Below are 15,964 nucleotides of genomic sequence, written 5' to 3' on the forward strand. Positions count from 1 at the left end.
TTCGGTCTAACATTTAAAGCCTGAAAACTAATTGAAAAATTTATTTGTATAAATTTTCATTATTATTATTGTTATTATTATCGTAAATTATTCATAAAATTGAATAATTTGGAAAAAAAAAAGAAGAAAAAATAATATTTTTATAATGTTAATTATTCGATTTTCTATGTAAAAAAAAAAAAAACAGGTGACTGAGATAGTAAGATCGTTTAGTAATCTATGTGTAAAAACAAATAATTTACCGTTTCGAAAATTTCAATTGACATCTAAAAAAATTTTTTTCCATTTAAAATATTTTATTTTTGATGAATTTTAACGAAATGTTAATTTTGAAAAAAAAAAAAAATTTTTAATGTGAATGATCTATGAGTTGAAATATTATGGATCCTACTTACAAATAATTATATCGATTTCAATCATTTTAGTAGTTAATTGTTTGAAAATTTTAGAATTTTAAATAAAATACTTAACTTCTTTATTTATAGACGTTAAATATTGACGTTATCTGATTCGAGACACTCTAAAACTTACAATTTCTTCATTTTTGTGACATCGACATGCACTTGAGGTTTGTATTTATTAAAAAACAACCCAGAAGTTTATTTTTAAACATTCAAAATATTTAAATCACTATTTATTAAAAAATACTTGATATTTAATTGAATGGTCTTGAAATTAGTTAGATTTCATAGTAAAGCATAGCAATCTCTATTATTGACATATTTTTAAGTTTGAGATTAAAAAAAACATTTGTAATTCATCGTCAAAATGACCGTTAAAATAAATCCAACTTACCATATTGACACATGTAATAATTCTCATTTATTTGCATTATATAGATAATTTTTACTCGCATTTCTTTTATTGTTCCTTAGCTTACGTAATGACAGAATACCTTTTTATCTATACTTCATTTTTTGTAGTGTCACGCAACTCCTATCAATCATTCCTTTAAATGACATGGGTGAATAGTTAAGAATATTGTTTTGTAGATAATTTATTTTTGTTTGTATATTATTATAAAAATAGATACATCTTAACAGCATAAGTACATATAATGTATTTTAACTGTTTAAATCTACCTAATATGTTACCCTCTTTTATAATTATCTAAAAGCTTTTGAATATATTCATTTTAATATGTTAATCGTAGTAATGAACAAACAAGCACCATTCATTTTTCAATTTAACAATTCATTGTAGAACTTGTTTAATTATCTTTTGATCTAAGATAAGCGTACTGTAAATTTCTAATGCATTTCACAGCTGTTTCTGTTAATATATCATACGTTTCTGTTCAAATTAATTATCTTAATCAATAATTTGTTCCGGTCATTGTTTGGCAATGGGGAGCTCTCTATTTTTGACCTTACAAAATAAAAGAATAGAAGTTTCCGGATATTCTCAAATTAATTTGCTTCAAATAAAAATTTTGAGAAAATTTTTAAATAAAGTTGTCCCATAAGGATTTAAATATTTTAATATTGAAAGAAACTAAATGTTTACCAAAAATGATTCATAAAATTTATGTAAATAAGTGCAGTAATTTCCAGTACGTTTTTTTGTACTATAAATGCGAAAAAAAATTTGATGATTGTTCATAGGTATGGCTTTACCGTTTTCCAACCATAAAAAATTTTTAATTAACTTATTTAATTTTTTTTATGTTATTCTTTATCGCAGCTAATTAACAAAATTTCTAATTTAAAAGTAAAAAAAAAGTGCTGTTTACGTGTCTCGTTCATTTGAATCTTTAAAAAATAAATTATTTGAGTGCTATTTACTATTTTCTGTGATTAAAAAAGTGTCATGATATTATCATTTAAATATTTTTTACGCACTTTTGAAAAAGTCTTTAATTTGGACTTATGGCCAAAAAATTAGAGGTGCAATAATTATTCAATATTTCTAATTTTTTAATGTTGAAAAAATCTTTTTAGGTAAAAAAATTAACTTTTTTTTTGTTTTTCAATTTTTGTTGAACTTCAAGAAAAATAATAAGTTTTAATATTAAAAAAATTTGATAGTGATTTACGACTATAAATAACATAATCTCTACTTTGAAACAATTACCAATAAATATATAAATTTTTTCATATATTATTGTTTATTTTTCAAACTTACCAAAATATTTGTCGTGTACTAAATAAAATATAACCATGCGCGTAATTCAGCTTATTAAAATAACTAAAGTATTCAATAGTATATTGATATTATTCAATTTTGTATTTTTATATTTTCAATGTCACTACGTTTAAATAATTATGAAATATTGGTGTAACTTCAAATTTCCAGAGTTAAAATGAAACACTTTGAAATTCACAGCACTAAAAATATAAAAATAACTATGAACATTTTCAACAAAGTAAACTTAAATTCATAAATTAAATAATGGTGATAAATTTTCTTCACCATTAACCATGATTAGATTTTACCATTTAATCGATAAACTTATTATTATTTTCAATAAATATCAATAGCTATTTTCTATTTTAATAAAATTTTGTTTGCATTCTTAAAATATTTAAAGCAACAAGGTAAGTGCGATGTGAACATTACTGCAGTGAAAAGTTTCAAGCTAACTTTAGAAACATTTTTCAATAATCTCAATAATTGATGGAAAATTTAATATCTTATTGATGGCATAATTTACAGAGTCTGCAGTGAATTTTTACAATAAGCCTCTATAGTTATGAAAACAGTCGTTCAATGTATTTTTTTATTTTTATTCCATTAACATTGTTCGATAAATATGTAATAAGTAAAGAGATAAGAAGATATTTTAATATAACATATTTTCTTTATTTTAGACCGACGGAAATGGTTCGGAAGCGGGCCCGGAATTGGACGAGGAAATGGAAAAAGTGTTTGCCATGGGTTCTGGAAGGAAATTCGATGTATCTCGTTTAGGATCACCTTCTGAATCAGTTGGCTCTGATCGTGATCGCGATCGGGGTCCTCCACCGCGATATGGTGATGACATCTTTGATCGTAAGTTTATTTTTGAAATCAATAAAAACAATTACAGTATTTTATTTTATTTATCTTTTTAAACATATAATAATAATAATAATAATAATAATAATAATATTACATTGAAATTTTATTGTGTTATCATTTTTTTTCTCTAGAAAGTTATGCAAGTAAATTAAGAAAAAAAATTGGTTTAAAGCTAGATTTTTCTGCTTTAGTTAAAGTTTTTAAGAATCAGCCAAACATTTAATACATGCAAATATAAATATTTTAATTATTGCAACAGAGATTCTATTATGAATATACTTCTATGACAAGCATAATATACTTAAATTTAAATGTTGTAAGATTTTTATGATGGTTTTATTAAAATCAACACAAGAAGTTGTATAAATCAATCATGATAATTATTCAGAATTAGTCAAAAAAATCATATTTGATGTTATTTGAAAAATTATTAATGAATTTGTATAAAAATTATTTTTTAATACATTAAATTTGGTTTGATCGTAAGAAACTTATTTTTCTACCAAAACAAATAGTATTAAATGAATTAATAATTCTATTTTTTCAATAAGAACACCGCAAAAGAAGTTACCCTCATCCGCACATGCCTTTAAAAAGTCTACATTCCAAGTCGATGCGAAGGCACTTATCACCGTAAGTTTAAAAAAATTAATTTTTTACTAACGTTCACACTAAATTTAAACAATCATTTTAATTAATATAGAGAAGGATCAATAGAATGCGAAAACGAAGATGAAAACGTGAATGAAAATGGACAAGTAGAATCCACTGATCAACAATCAGATACCATAGACAATGGTATTGCCACTACACGATCAAATGATGTACATTCACCGTCAGATGAGCAAGAAAATATACTCAGCAGGGAGTCTGAAGCACTAACTTCTGAAAGAGCAGCTTCGATTATCACTGAAGGTACCGGAATCGGTAGTCCTCGAGTCCAATTCGAAAAAATTCAAGAAGAAGATGTTTTGTCATCCTTAGAAGGACCGCTTAGTGATGAAGAACGAAAATCGCGAAGACATCACAGTAAACACCACGATTACAAGTAAGTTATAAGTTACGAAATCATTTAAAGAAGACAAACAAAATAAATTTGAACAAATAATTATTTTTCTTAGATGTAATCAGTTAAAATATTGTAAATCCCACAAATTGTAGGAAATAAGCTCAAAGCTTCCGTGCAATTTGCCATAATCGTTAACAGAGCTCGACAAATATTAAGATTATTTTCATAATTCATAAGCGGCCTAGACCTGGGACAAGAACCAACTCTTGTACAGGCTTGGTACTACCTGGTGCCATGGCCTTTAGCCAGTACTAGCCACTTCCGGTAAATAACTTGGGCCAACTAACGCACGAGTCATCAAACACACGCTTACCACTATTGTCTTGTCATTTAATTAGGTCAAACGAGTTTTGTTAGAGGTGCTTAGTGGATGTTGTACGTTTATCATGCCTATTACTTACGACCGATCCCAAGATCGAATTGGTAACATCAGACGGAATCCGTACGCATTTTATTGTTATTTTTTATCTTTTGTTTATCATATTCCATCTTTTCTGTAATGTTAGTCATTATCTGTTTTGTATATTAACACCTAAACATAAATTATTTACATTCATAACGTCAATCCTTGTTTTTGTTGATGTATTATTGTTAAATAACAAAAAAAACAACAACTAATATTTTAAGAAACATAGGTTGAAGTAAAAGTTATTTAACACGACAAAGAACAAAACCATTGTCAGGGTCAAATTCTAGTATGTTGGCATTTGATCAAATATTTCGGTCACCACGCCAAACATTTGCTCTGAAACCATCATTAATCTGTTCTCAAAAAAAATGTCATAAGTTTAGAGATAAGTGATTTTAAAAATAATATAATTAGTTAACGATATTTTAATTAGTAGAAATCTGAAAAAAAATTTTTTTCTTTCAATAAATAAATTAGTTTGAAATAAAACTTTTTTAATTTGTAGCTATAATTTTATACGCGCAAACTTTTAGCTGTTTTATTTTAATAATTTTTTTTTCTCTAAAAAAATTAATATTTTTAGTAATAAAAATTTACAATTACAGTTATATAGAAAAAAAAATTGGCACATACAATTATATATACTTATCTTTATTTGTGTATATTTATGCCTGTTTTCAAAATTTTTATTAAAATTTTGTGTGAAATTGCACACAACTGTTTATAATTATGTAAAAAAAAAAAAAAAAACAAATATAAGTTCATAAAATTTCATATAAAAGGGACAATTTTTCTATTTTTATGAATTTTTATAATTATGTAATTATGTATACCGGCTTTTTTACTGGTACTTTTATTTTCTAAAATTAATACATAAATAACTTTTTCAGAAGACACCACCATAAATCCAGAAAATATTCCCTTCAAGAAGATCCACAATGGCGCAAAAGATCGGGAGCAGGTCTTCCAGACAACGTAGGACTGTTGGGCAGAAGAGTAAGTGTGCAGCCAGAAGAAGCGAGTACTCTGCAAGAACTCGATATAGATGATCTCGAATCTCATCGAAGTGATGATCCCCGGGGCATGAGAAGACATAAAGCTTCACACCCAACAATACAAATAGGCCGGAAAAAAGAAGGCGGGATTCCTCATGAAACTTTTAAAAAAATGTACGATCATTCACCGCATGAAGTTTTTGTTCAACTGGATGAACTTCATGGAGTGGGTGAAGAACGTGAGTGGAGAGAAACAGCTCGTTGGATTAAGTATGAAGAAGATGTTGAAGAAGGAGCAGACAGATGGGGAAGACCTCATGTTGCTTCTTTGAGTTTTCATTCACTGCTCAATCTTCGTCGATGCTTAGAGACTGGCGTTGTTTTGTTAGACTTAGAAGAAAAAGATGTACCTGGTATGGCTTACAGAGTTGTTGAACAGATGGTTATTGATGAGCTTATTCTGCCTGAAGACCGTCCAGTTGTTATGAGAGCTCTGCTACTTCGTCATCGACATGTTAATGAACATGACAGGGGTTTTCGTTTTGGTGGAAAACGAAACTATTCTAGTTATACCAGCCTCCAGGTAGGTTATTAACTCTTAATTATCTAGTTAAATATTAATAATTACTATAATTTGATTTAATAATTTTTATCGACTGGTTATTATATTTTATACATTTTTTTATTCTGCCCTGATTTATATCTTCAACGTCAAATCTGTTATTATATTATATAATTCCGTATTTTTATTGATTTTAGTGATGATAAGTAATAAGTACACATGAATGTTAATAAAACCCTTTTTTCATGTAGAATTATAAATGAAATTGATGATAAAAATTGTTTATTTTTTCAATGAAAATTAATTTCGGCATCAATGTTATTTCCGCAGTCTATCTGGCTGGAGGAAGAAGATGCTACGCGGGAAGACACTGAAAAACACGTAACTTTAAATTGTTATCCTGTCTTACTTTTTTTTGTCCCCCAAAAATATTCATGTTTTTTTTTAATCCATCATATTTTTGTATTTGAATTCCCCATTATTTCATAAACCTCCATAATAATAATCCCAATCAATCATGAACTTACAGGAATAATTATAATTCTTTTTATTAAAGCAAATTCAACAACTAGGAAAGCAAAAAGGAACCATTTCATGAATATTAATATTTATTATAAATTATTAAAATATATTTTTTTGGTTAATAATAATTCAAATAAATTGCTTGACCTTGACAAGTTAAAATTGGAGCACAACTTCAAACGGTTCGCGTTCTGAAGCATGCAATACGACTTTTCGTTCAACGACTTATAACAGAATGAGTCACTCAGATTATAATTGTCTTATCATACAAAACTTATTCTGTATTGGATTGATATATTTGTCTTTCTCAATGTAAATAAACATGGATATTTAGGCGGTTTAATATTCTATTCATATTGAATATTTTTAGATAAATTAATCGCATCAGATACTAAACTTTTATGATCGACATTTATGTTTATTGTTACAAAATTTGAGATTATTAATAAGATTTTTTTTTAATGAGGTCATTAAATATTTAAACATGAAAAAATTTTTAATTCCATACTTCAGGTTGGATACTCTTTATTGGATTTAATATTGAAATTTTATATATAAATAAAAGATTTCGAAATTAAAATAATAATAATTATTAGTTATTTAGTTATTTATTGAATAGGAAAGTTATTATTGAACCTATAATAGTTTTGATGTATTTGTGATTAAAAAAACAATATTTGAGATCAAATGGTTATCCACATAATAATAAAAAGAAATTAATTAAATCAAATTTACATGACATGTTTTTGTTATTCCAGAGGTAGAAGAATACATAATGACAATGTAAATAGAGGGTAAAATAAAGATACCAATAAAGTATGGTCAAGGTTTTATCACAACCCAAAGCGGCTATATTACAAAAATATATACTGCAATATTTTTGTAATCAATATTAAATAATAATATCTACCGTTTAATAAGTAATAAGCTGATTCAATTAATATAATAACTGATTAAATGATTTCCTATGAGTTCATGATACCTAAAAATAACTTGTAATATATTTATAACTCTGTATTCGTGTTGTCCTAGTGCTATAATATAATGACATTTATTTTGTTTCATTTTTTTATTTTTTCATATCATTCTCTTGATATATATATATATATATATATATATATATATATATATATATATATATATATATATATATATATATATATATATATAGCACATCGTTATATTTCATCATGATGACGTTGATAATTATTAAATCATATCAACCGCATTTGCACTTGTGTGTTTTATCATTTAATAATGCAAACATTGAAAAATGAACTTGAAAAAAAAAAAAAAATTTTTTTTCTTTACTTAACAAATTATTTGTACATGTTCTAAAAATATATATGGGACGTTCCAAATCAAATTGTTTAGTTGAAAAAATTTTTGATTTTAATTAAAGATTTTTATTCAAAATGTTTACCGTTTAATGAAATTTTACAATACGAAATAAAAATATGTTTTCAGTTTTGAGTTTTGTGTTTGAAAATTAAAATTTTTTTTATTTGTTTTGAATAAAAAATTTTTAGGAAGTTTTGTGCGTTTGAAAATGTTTTAGTTTAATTTAATTATTAGTTTATTTAAAATGACTTTTTTATTTGTTTTTAAAAAGTTAGTTTCATATATACTCATCAGAATTAAAGCAAAAATATTTGATTCTCTTCGAGGACAACAAAACTTCAATCTCAGTACAGGGAAATTGAAGTTTTTTCTCCAAATTTAATTTCTGAAATTAAAAACTCAAATTCAAAATTGAAGTGACTCGGCTGTAAATGACAAACAATTTTCTATAACACGCGATTTTTTCCTAGAAAGGGTCATCAGAAGGTTTTTATTTCATAAAAAGTAAAGAAATTTCAAATAGTTTTTTTTTCTTCCTATCCTTTATCTGAAAAGAAAAATGAAGTAAATAAAAAATAGTAATTTTTCATGTAGTTGAATTTGAAATGGAATATCCTGTATAACGTACTTGTCAAACGTATTGAAAAGTCTGAATTTAATAATCAAATTCATAAAGACTAAAAATAATTTCCAATTAATAAAAGAAAAATAATTTTACAGAATTTGAACGACTCAAAGCCAAAAATCGTGCCATCAAGCCAACCTCAAGACAACAATCACACAACGGTTGACATAAAAGAAGAAATGACATATACAAGCAGCAACGAAGATTTGAAAAAAGCTCACAATAACGACTACATCTTCAAGCGTATACCAACAGGAGCAGAAGCAACAGTTGTTTTGGTTGGTGCTGTTGATTTTTTGGATCAACCTACCATTGCTTTTGTCCGACTGGCAGAAGGTGTCTTCATGCCATCAATAACAGAAGTTACAATCCCAGTGCGTTTTGTCTTCGCGCTACTCGGTCCTCGTAATACCGATCTAGATTATCATGAAATAGGACGATCAATATCAACACTAATGGCCAACAAACCATTCCACCAAGTAGCATACAAAGCTAAAGAACGACGTGAACTTCTTTCAGCAATAAATGAATTTTTGGACGACTCAATTGTATTGCCGCCAGGTGATTGGGAACGTCAAGCATTACTACCATTTGATGAACTTAAAGCTAAGAGCATAGCAATCAGAAAACGAAAAGCTTCAGCACTTGCAAAAGCTGCTCCTACGACTCAAGGTGAAGCTGCAATTAAAAAAGCTATTCTTGCTGGGGAAGATGGTAAGCGGCCACCTGATGACGATCCCCTTCGTCGAACACGTCGTCCTTTTGGAGGGCTCATAAACGATATTAAACGACGTTATCCATTTTACTTATCTGATTTCACAGATGGGTTAAATAGTTCGTGTATAGCAGCAGCTATTTTCATGTACTTTGCTGCCCTATGTGCAGCCATTACTTTTGGGGGTTTGATAAGTGACAAAACAAAAAATGTTATTGGGATTTCAGAGACTCTTGTTTCTTGCTCATGGACAGGAGTTATAATGGCTCTTTTTGCAACACAACCTCTTGTGATAATTGGTACAACTGGACCTTTGTTGCTCTTTGACGAGAGTTTGTATAATTTTTGTCTAGCATATGATCTGGAATTTCTGACAATGCGGCTTTATATCGGCATGTGGCTAGGTATATTAGCCTTGGCAATCGCCTCCATCGAAGGGTCCGTTTTAGTAAGACTCTTCACTCGTTTTACCGAAGAAATTTTCACTGGACTAATTTCATTACTCTATATCGTCGAAACTTTCATAAAGATTTATAATTATTTCAAAAAAAATCCCTTGCTACCAGAGTACTGCTTCGATCCAAATGACAACAGTTCTTACTATTCGAGTAATCTAACCAATCCGAAAGAATATCTGAGGCTAAATAATGAAACAGAAATGAATTCTTCCGTAATTAGTTTATCATTTCTACCAAGTTTTAACCCTTCCGGTTTGTTGATAAATCAACCAAATACAGCTCTGATGTGTACTATTTTGTGTTTTGGAACATTTTTGGGAGCGTATTACCTCCGTATTTTCCGTAACAGCCACTATTTGGGGCGTAGTGCCCGAAGAGCATTTGGAGACTTTGGAGTTCCAATCAGTATAATTATTTTTGTGTTGATAGATTACCTCTCTGAAGTAAAAACAGAAAAACTTCTTGTCCCTGAAGGTTTGAGTCCTACAATGCAGGGAAGAAATTGGATTGTATCGCCATCAGGTATCACCAAACCGATTTCTGTCTGGATGGCGTTTGCTTGCGCGATTCCTGCTCTACTCGTCTATATTCTTATTTTTATGGAAACACAAATATCAGAACTGATAATTGATAAAAAAGAACGTAAATTACGAAAAGGAAATGGATACCACATGGATATTGTTGTGGTGTGTTTGATGAATGTTGGATGTGGATTAATGGGTGCACCTTGGTGCTCAGCAGCCTCAGTACGTTCTTTGACCCATGTATCAGCAGTTACGGTCATGTCCCGCACTCACGCACCAGGGGACAAACCTTATATTGTCGAGGTAAAAGAACAAAGAGTTAGCGCGCTTCTTGTCGCTCTTTTGGTAGGAACTAGTGTTTTTATGGCTCCCCTGCTGCGCCGAGTACCCATGGCTGTCCTTCTTGGAGTCTTCTTTTACATGGGTATATCATCAACCAATGGAGTACAATTATTTGATCGTGTTAAATTGTTCTTCATGCCTGTTAAGCATCATGGAACTGCTAATTATGTGAGACGAGTTCAAACTTACAAAATGCATCTATTTACATTGGTTCAAATATTATGTTTGGCTGTACTATGGATTGTCAAAAGTACACCAGCAGCCCTCGCACTTCCCTTTTTTCTTATTCTTATGATACCTTTACGCTCACAAATGACGCGATTCTTTACAGCTGCTGAACTCCGGGCGCTTGATAGTAAAGGCCCTGATAATGAGACTGTTGAGGATGAACTTGATTTCTATGAAGAAGCACCACTTCCTGGTTAGATTGTGCCTTATCTACTTATATTCCACCTTTTGTTTAGGACATTAAATATCCTTCTGTATATTATCCATCATTTTGTCTCTGTTTATTTTATTATTTCTTTTTCATGCTAAAATAAAAGCACCAATCATTGACACTATAAGATTTCAATTTTAACATATTAATAATTTTTTTTTTTTTTAATTACACTAATTAATCTTTTGACTAAAAATTTGTGGTTTTTAATAATAGTTTTTAAAATTTAATAATCTATTTATGATAAAGTCAATTACCTGACTACACCATTTATATTGATGAATTGACAACTTAAATTTTGAGAAACAATTCTTGACACCCATTTTTTTGAAAAATTATGACGATTAAATTTATTCATTTAAAAAAAAAAAAATAATAAATATAAATAGATAAAAAAAATTATTAAAAATAAGCTTTATAAAATTTTAACTCACCAGTTGTTTTAATAGACTCAAGTAAACTCTTTTTGATCTTTTTATCGTTAAATATTTTCTATTTTTCAGAACTATTAATTTTTTTTTAATTCTTTAAATTATTCAGATATTTCAGATATATAATACAAAAAAGTATACGACTAGTATTCATATCATAGGTAATTAGATAAATTTTGAAATAAAATAAGATATCAATAATTGGACTTCGTCAATAACTAGTGCTTTTATTTTATTGATAAAAAAAAAAATGTTGTTCAGTTTTGACTCAACGATAAAAAGTCTAATTGCATTTTCAATGTATTTGGCTACTATTAATAATCTTTTATCAATTTAAAAATTTTTTTCTTCATTTTATTTTATTTTACTAATAAATAATTTACTTTTAATATAGTATAAAAATATTGTCAATTATTAGAGAGAAATATTAGTTTCTTAATCTCATACATGATTACTTAAGTAATAATTGATGATAATTAATTAATACCGTGATATTATGAAATTTTAACAAATAAGTGTAAATATTTATTATAAATATAATTTAATCCTTAAATTTGGTATTTTATCCCAGTGAATTCTTATACTTAATTGATTTTAAATAATCGAACTTATCAACATTATTGGTGCTTATTTTATTTTGAGAGATTGATTATTGTACAGAAAAAATTATAATTGATAAATTTTATTATAAGACAATAAAATTCCTTACTATTAACTTTATTATAAATCTTCACTTTTAGTGAAATTTTCTTGCAACTTTTTACGATTGTGCTATCTTATCATTACCAGATATTGACATGATAGAAAGATATACATTGTCAATCGTGAAACGGTTCAATTGAAAAAAAAAAAAAAAAAAAAAAAAAATACTGTACTTATACTTAGGTGCTCTTGTTAAATAATTGTACTGAGATTCAAAATAATAATTTCATACTAAAATTTACATAATTATTAGCTCAAGGAAAAATTCAGGGCTATAATTACTTGAGAAAGCCCATAGACAAAATTTTTGTCTTTATTTCTGATAAAATATATATAATAATAATAACAACAAATAATATTATTTTTGAATGGAAAATATAAATATAAACTAACAGAGATTTTAAGATTGGAAAATGAATGATTATAGTATACATGAAAGAAATATGATAAATTAAATGTACCTGAATGAGATGAATATCATGATGTTGCGAGTCCAAGCAAGTAAAAGAATAAAAACATGAAATGTTATATTTTAAATCATATATTATGTAAACTAAAATTTAAATAACGAATCAATAAAAAATATATTTTTATTCTTTGTTTAAATGAATGTACACATAATATTCTTCATGAAGAAATTGATTATTAATCAACACTTGATTTTATAAATTGTTTCATTAATAAGATATTTTTATAATGCGATGGATTTAATTGTAAATTCGAAGAGTGTTAGACTTTACAATCTCAGTTATTAATTCCTCTTAATTAATAATTATTATTACCCGAAATTTATTATAAGTTATATTAAAATCTACAGCTAAAAAATCTACTCAAAATTATAAACTATTTTAAACATCTCTTAAGATTTAAAGTAAAAAATTATCAAAAATTGATCAATTGAAATACATTAATTTTACTCTAATAATGTAAATCAATATATTAACTACACATTTTAAAGATAATAAAAATTAAAAATTATTTTGAATTGTTAAATCAACGATTATGAAATATTATTGTAAATAAATGAATAATCAGTATTACAGTAATAATTAGTTTTAGTAAAACTATGCCTTAAAATAAAAGAAAAAATAAATATTTTAATGTCTTATCAAATACACGTTGTTATTGTTTACTTATCAAATATAATTACCTACTGTTTACTCTCTACTAATATATTTATATCCCAATTATCCAATTAAATCTAGTCAGTATCATATTGTGAGAATGGACGTTGTACTGCTTTCAAATAAAAATGACATCACCGCGTCTTGCTGTTACGACTTTGAGTCATCGTGGTATATCGCCAAAGATAGTCAAAAATTTATTGAGTCCCAGGTAAATAAATAACAAAATCACCCTTATATATACTTACTTCAAATGATGTGTAAATATTTAATTAACCTTAGACAATGTTACAGCCCGCAAAAAATAGCGAAAGATTCATTGAGTCCACGCAACGAAAACGATGTCAGGATAGCTATTAAAAATCGAATTGTACCGTTTAATATAGATACACCGAATCGAAAAAAAATAGTAAATAATGATTTATCGAACAAAAAAAAATTTTACTTGGTTGCGGTGGTTTTGGAACTGTTTATAAAGCAACGTATAAAGGTATCAAGTTTTCATTTTTATAATACTGGAACGAAATAAACAGACATCTACTATTTTTTTTTTTTTTTTTATTCAACGGACGAACTAGCACTTAGAAAATATTTGAAAAAAAATTGCATTCATATTTTCTTATAATTTATACTTTAGTGATTTCCTTTTATAAAAAGTCCTAAAAATAATCAGATATCTGTTAAATTCAGTAAATTAGTCTTTATATCACATTGATTTAATTCAATCAGATACTTATAAATTTTTAAAGGCAATCAAGTGGCTGTTAAAATAATGAAACGCAAAAATCTCCATGATACCCAAGTAGAAGCAGAAGAACGTGCTTCTTTATTACAACATCCTAATATTGTAAAAATTATTAAAGTAGAGCAAGGTTCTGTTTGTTCATTGATTACCATGGAACTCTGTGTAATGTCCTTACAAGACAAACTAGATAAAATGAAGTTACATTTGATTGAAAGAATTCAAGTATGGAGCGCAGTAGCTTCTGCTTTAGATTTTTGTCACAATGCAGGTATTATTCATGCTGATGTTAAACCAAAAAATATCTTGATTGCACCTGATGGTCAACCTAAACTTTCAGATTTTGGGAGCTCAATTATCACAAACAAATCAATTGAGCGCATCAGTTTTCGTGTAAGTAAATACAATAATCATAATTAATGAGCTAAATAATAATAAAGTAATGACACTGAAGTTGACAAATATTAAAAATTCTTTTAGAATTTTATAGCAATTAAATTATTATAAAATAAAATTTAATTAAAAAGTTTCACATGTGAAAATTAATAAAAATTACAAGTGAAAATTTTTATTGTCATTGATTTATTAAAAAAATTTTTAAAATTAACAGCTGACGGCTAACTTCAGTATTATATAAAATAATTCTATTTTGTTTACTTAGGGAACTCCTGGGTACGTAGCACCGGAAGTGATAAAAGGTTGTAATCCAACAGTTAAATCAGATATTTATTCTTTAGGAATTATAGCATGGCAACTGATCTCAAGAAAAATTCCTTTTGCGAATCATCATCCACATACTACGCTATATCTTACTGGTAAAGGTGTCCGACCTGTAGATGATGACGTTGATGATGGGTGCAATGGTACTTATAAGAATCTTTATAGAAAAAGTTGGTCACAAAATCAAGAAACTAGACCGAATCTTGATTTTATTATTTTTCAATTAAATAACTTACTGAAGCAAATTAAAACATCAACGTAATTTATCAACAAAAATTTAGTTTATTATGGAAAATAATTATCAAAGTCTTATATATTGGTAAGGATTAAATGAATATGAGTGTTTTTGTTTCATGTTTCTGGCATCTCTCCTCCGGGAACCAGCTGTAAATAAATAATTGAATTTCTTAATTAGAAAAGACAGTTCAAATATTTATCGTTTCTTGAAAAATATAATAATAGATTACCATTGTAATGTTACTTCCATTAAGAAGAATTTGATCAAGCTTTGTAACTCTACGACCTTCTGGGGTGGCTTCACTTTCTGTAACATCCTCCAGGAGCATATTAACAAAGTCATCGAATCCTTGCAAGGTACCAACAATTTCTTTATCATTCTTCATAATGATATGAATTCTGCTGCCGATACATTTGTCGATTAATTCTGTGAAAAAAATTGTATTGTTTTTTATTAATACAAGTGTATAATGTATCACTTTTAATGGAACTGAAGTTAGCAGACGTCTAAAAATTTTTGATTTTTTTTTTTATTAATTAAATTACAACTAAAAAAATATTTATAAAAAATTGCACTTATATTTTTTCAAGTTTTTTAAATGTGAGAATTTTTTTTTAATTTTTTAAGTGAAATTAAAAAAAAAAAAATTTCTAAAAATTTTCAAATGTCGGCTAATTTCATTTTCATCATTTGTAAATATATAAATTCATAATGATAAAATATATAAAATAATTATTCACTTATTCTAACCTAATGGCAATAAAGTTGATGGGTTTGTAGTTACTGAACTCGTCATTTTTGATAATTAATTGACTTAATTTCTTATAATTGTTATAAATCTAGAATTTATTGTTATAATATAATTTTGTAATTTTAATTAAAGTTGATTATATTTTTGAGTAAATAATCACCAAAAATACAAGTAAACAAGTTCAATGTACACAGTTACACAGAGTTGAAAAAATTGTTGAAATGCTATTGGTCGTTTCAATGGGGACCTGTTTTG

At 27.0% G+C, this 15,964-nt stretch overlaps 3 protein-coding genes across 9 annotated transcripts in view; 2 read left to right on the forward strand and 1 right to left on the reverse strand.

Moving 5' to 3' along the window:
* Ae2 (anion exchange protein Ae2) overlaps positions 1-12,727 on the forward strand; it is a 37,496-nt gene extending 24,769 nt beyond the window's left edge. For 3 of the 7 annotated variants that reach the window (XM_074259577.1, XM_074259575.1, XM_074259576.1), the window contains exons 3-8: positions 2,811-2,991; positions 3,552-3,633; positions 3,704-4,048; positions 5,369-6,056; positions 6,366-6,416; positions 8,619-12,727. In XM_074259577.1, coding sequence (XP_074115678.1) covers positions 2,811-2,991; positions 3,552-3,633; positions 3,704-4,048; positions 5,369-6,056; positions 6,366-6,416; positions 8,619-10,988 — 3,717 coding nt within the window. In that variant the 3' untranslated portion in view covers positions 10,989-12,727. Of the gene's footprint in view, positions 1-503; positions 569-2,810; positions 2,992-3,551; positions 3,634-3,703; positions 4,049-4,259; positions 4,334-4,397; positions 4,512-5,368; positions 6,057-6,365; positions 6,417-8,618 lie in introns of those variants that run through there. The other 4 variants (XM_074259579.1, XM_074259578.1, XM_074259580.1 and 1 more) reach the window with 4 other exon arrangements.
* Positions 12,728-12,882: 155 nt separating this feature from the next.
* Mos (proto-oncogene serine/threonine-protein kinase mos) lies at positions 12,883-14,982 on the forward strand. The gene is given in 5 exon segments (XM_074259588.1): positions 12,883-13,469; positions 13,553-13,680; positions 13,683-13,748; positions 14,008-14,393; positions 14,662-14,982. Coding segments are annotated over 5 exon segments (984 nt in total). The 5' UTR covers positions 12,883-13,386.
* On the reverse strand, positions 14,983-15,907 carry LOC141538219 (U6 snRNA-associated Sm-like protein LSm5). The gene is made up of 3 exons (XM_074259593.1): positions 15,709-15,907; positions 15,188-15,384; positions 14,983-15,104 (listed from the first exon to the last, which is right to left on the reverse strand). The coding sequence occupies exons 1-3, from the start codon at positions 15,752-15,754 to the stop codon at positions 15,072-15,074; spliced, it is 276 nt and encodes a 91-aa protein (XP_074115694.1). The 5' UTR covers positions 15,755-15,907; the 3' UTR covers positions 14,983-15,071.
* Between the last annotated feature and the right edge of the window lie 57 nt (positions 15,908-15,964).

The sequence above is a fragment of the Cotesia typhae genome, unplaced genomic scaffold (assembly GCF_013202065.1).
Source record: "Cotesia typhae breed Kobodo isofemale line unplaced genomic scaffold, CoteBio_Ctyphae contig_20, whole genome shotgun sequence".
Classification (NCBI taxonomy): Eukaryota; Metazoa; Arthropoda; class Insecta; order Hymenoptera; family Braconidae; genus Cotesia; species Cotesia typhae.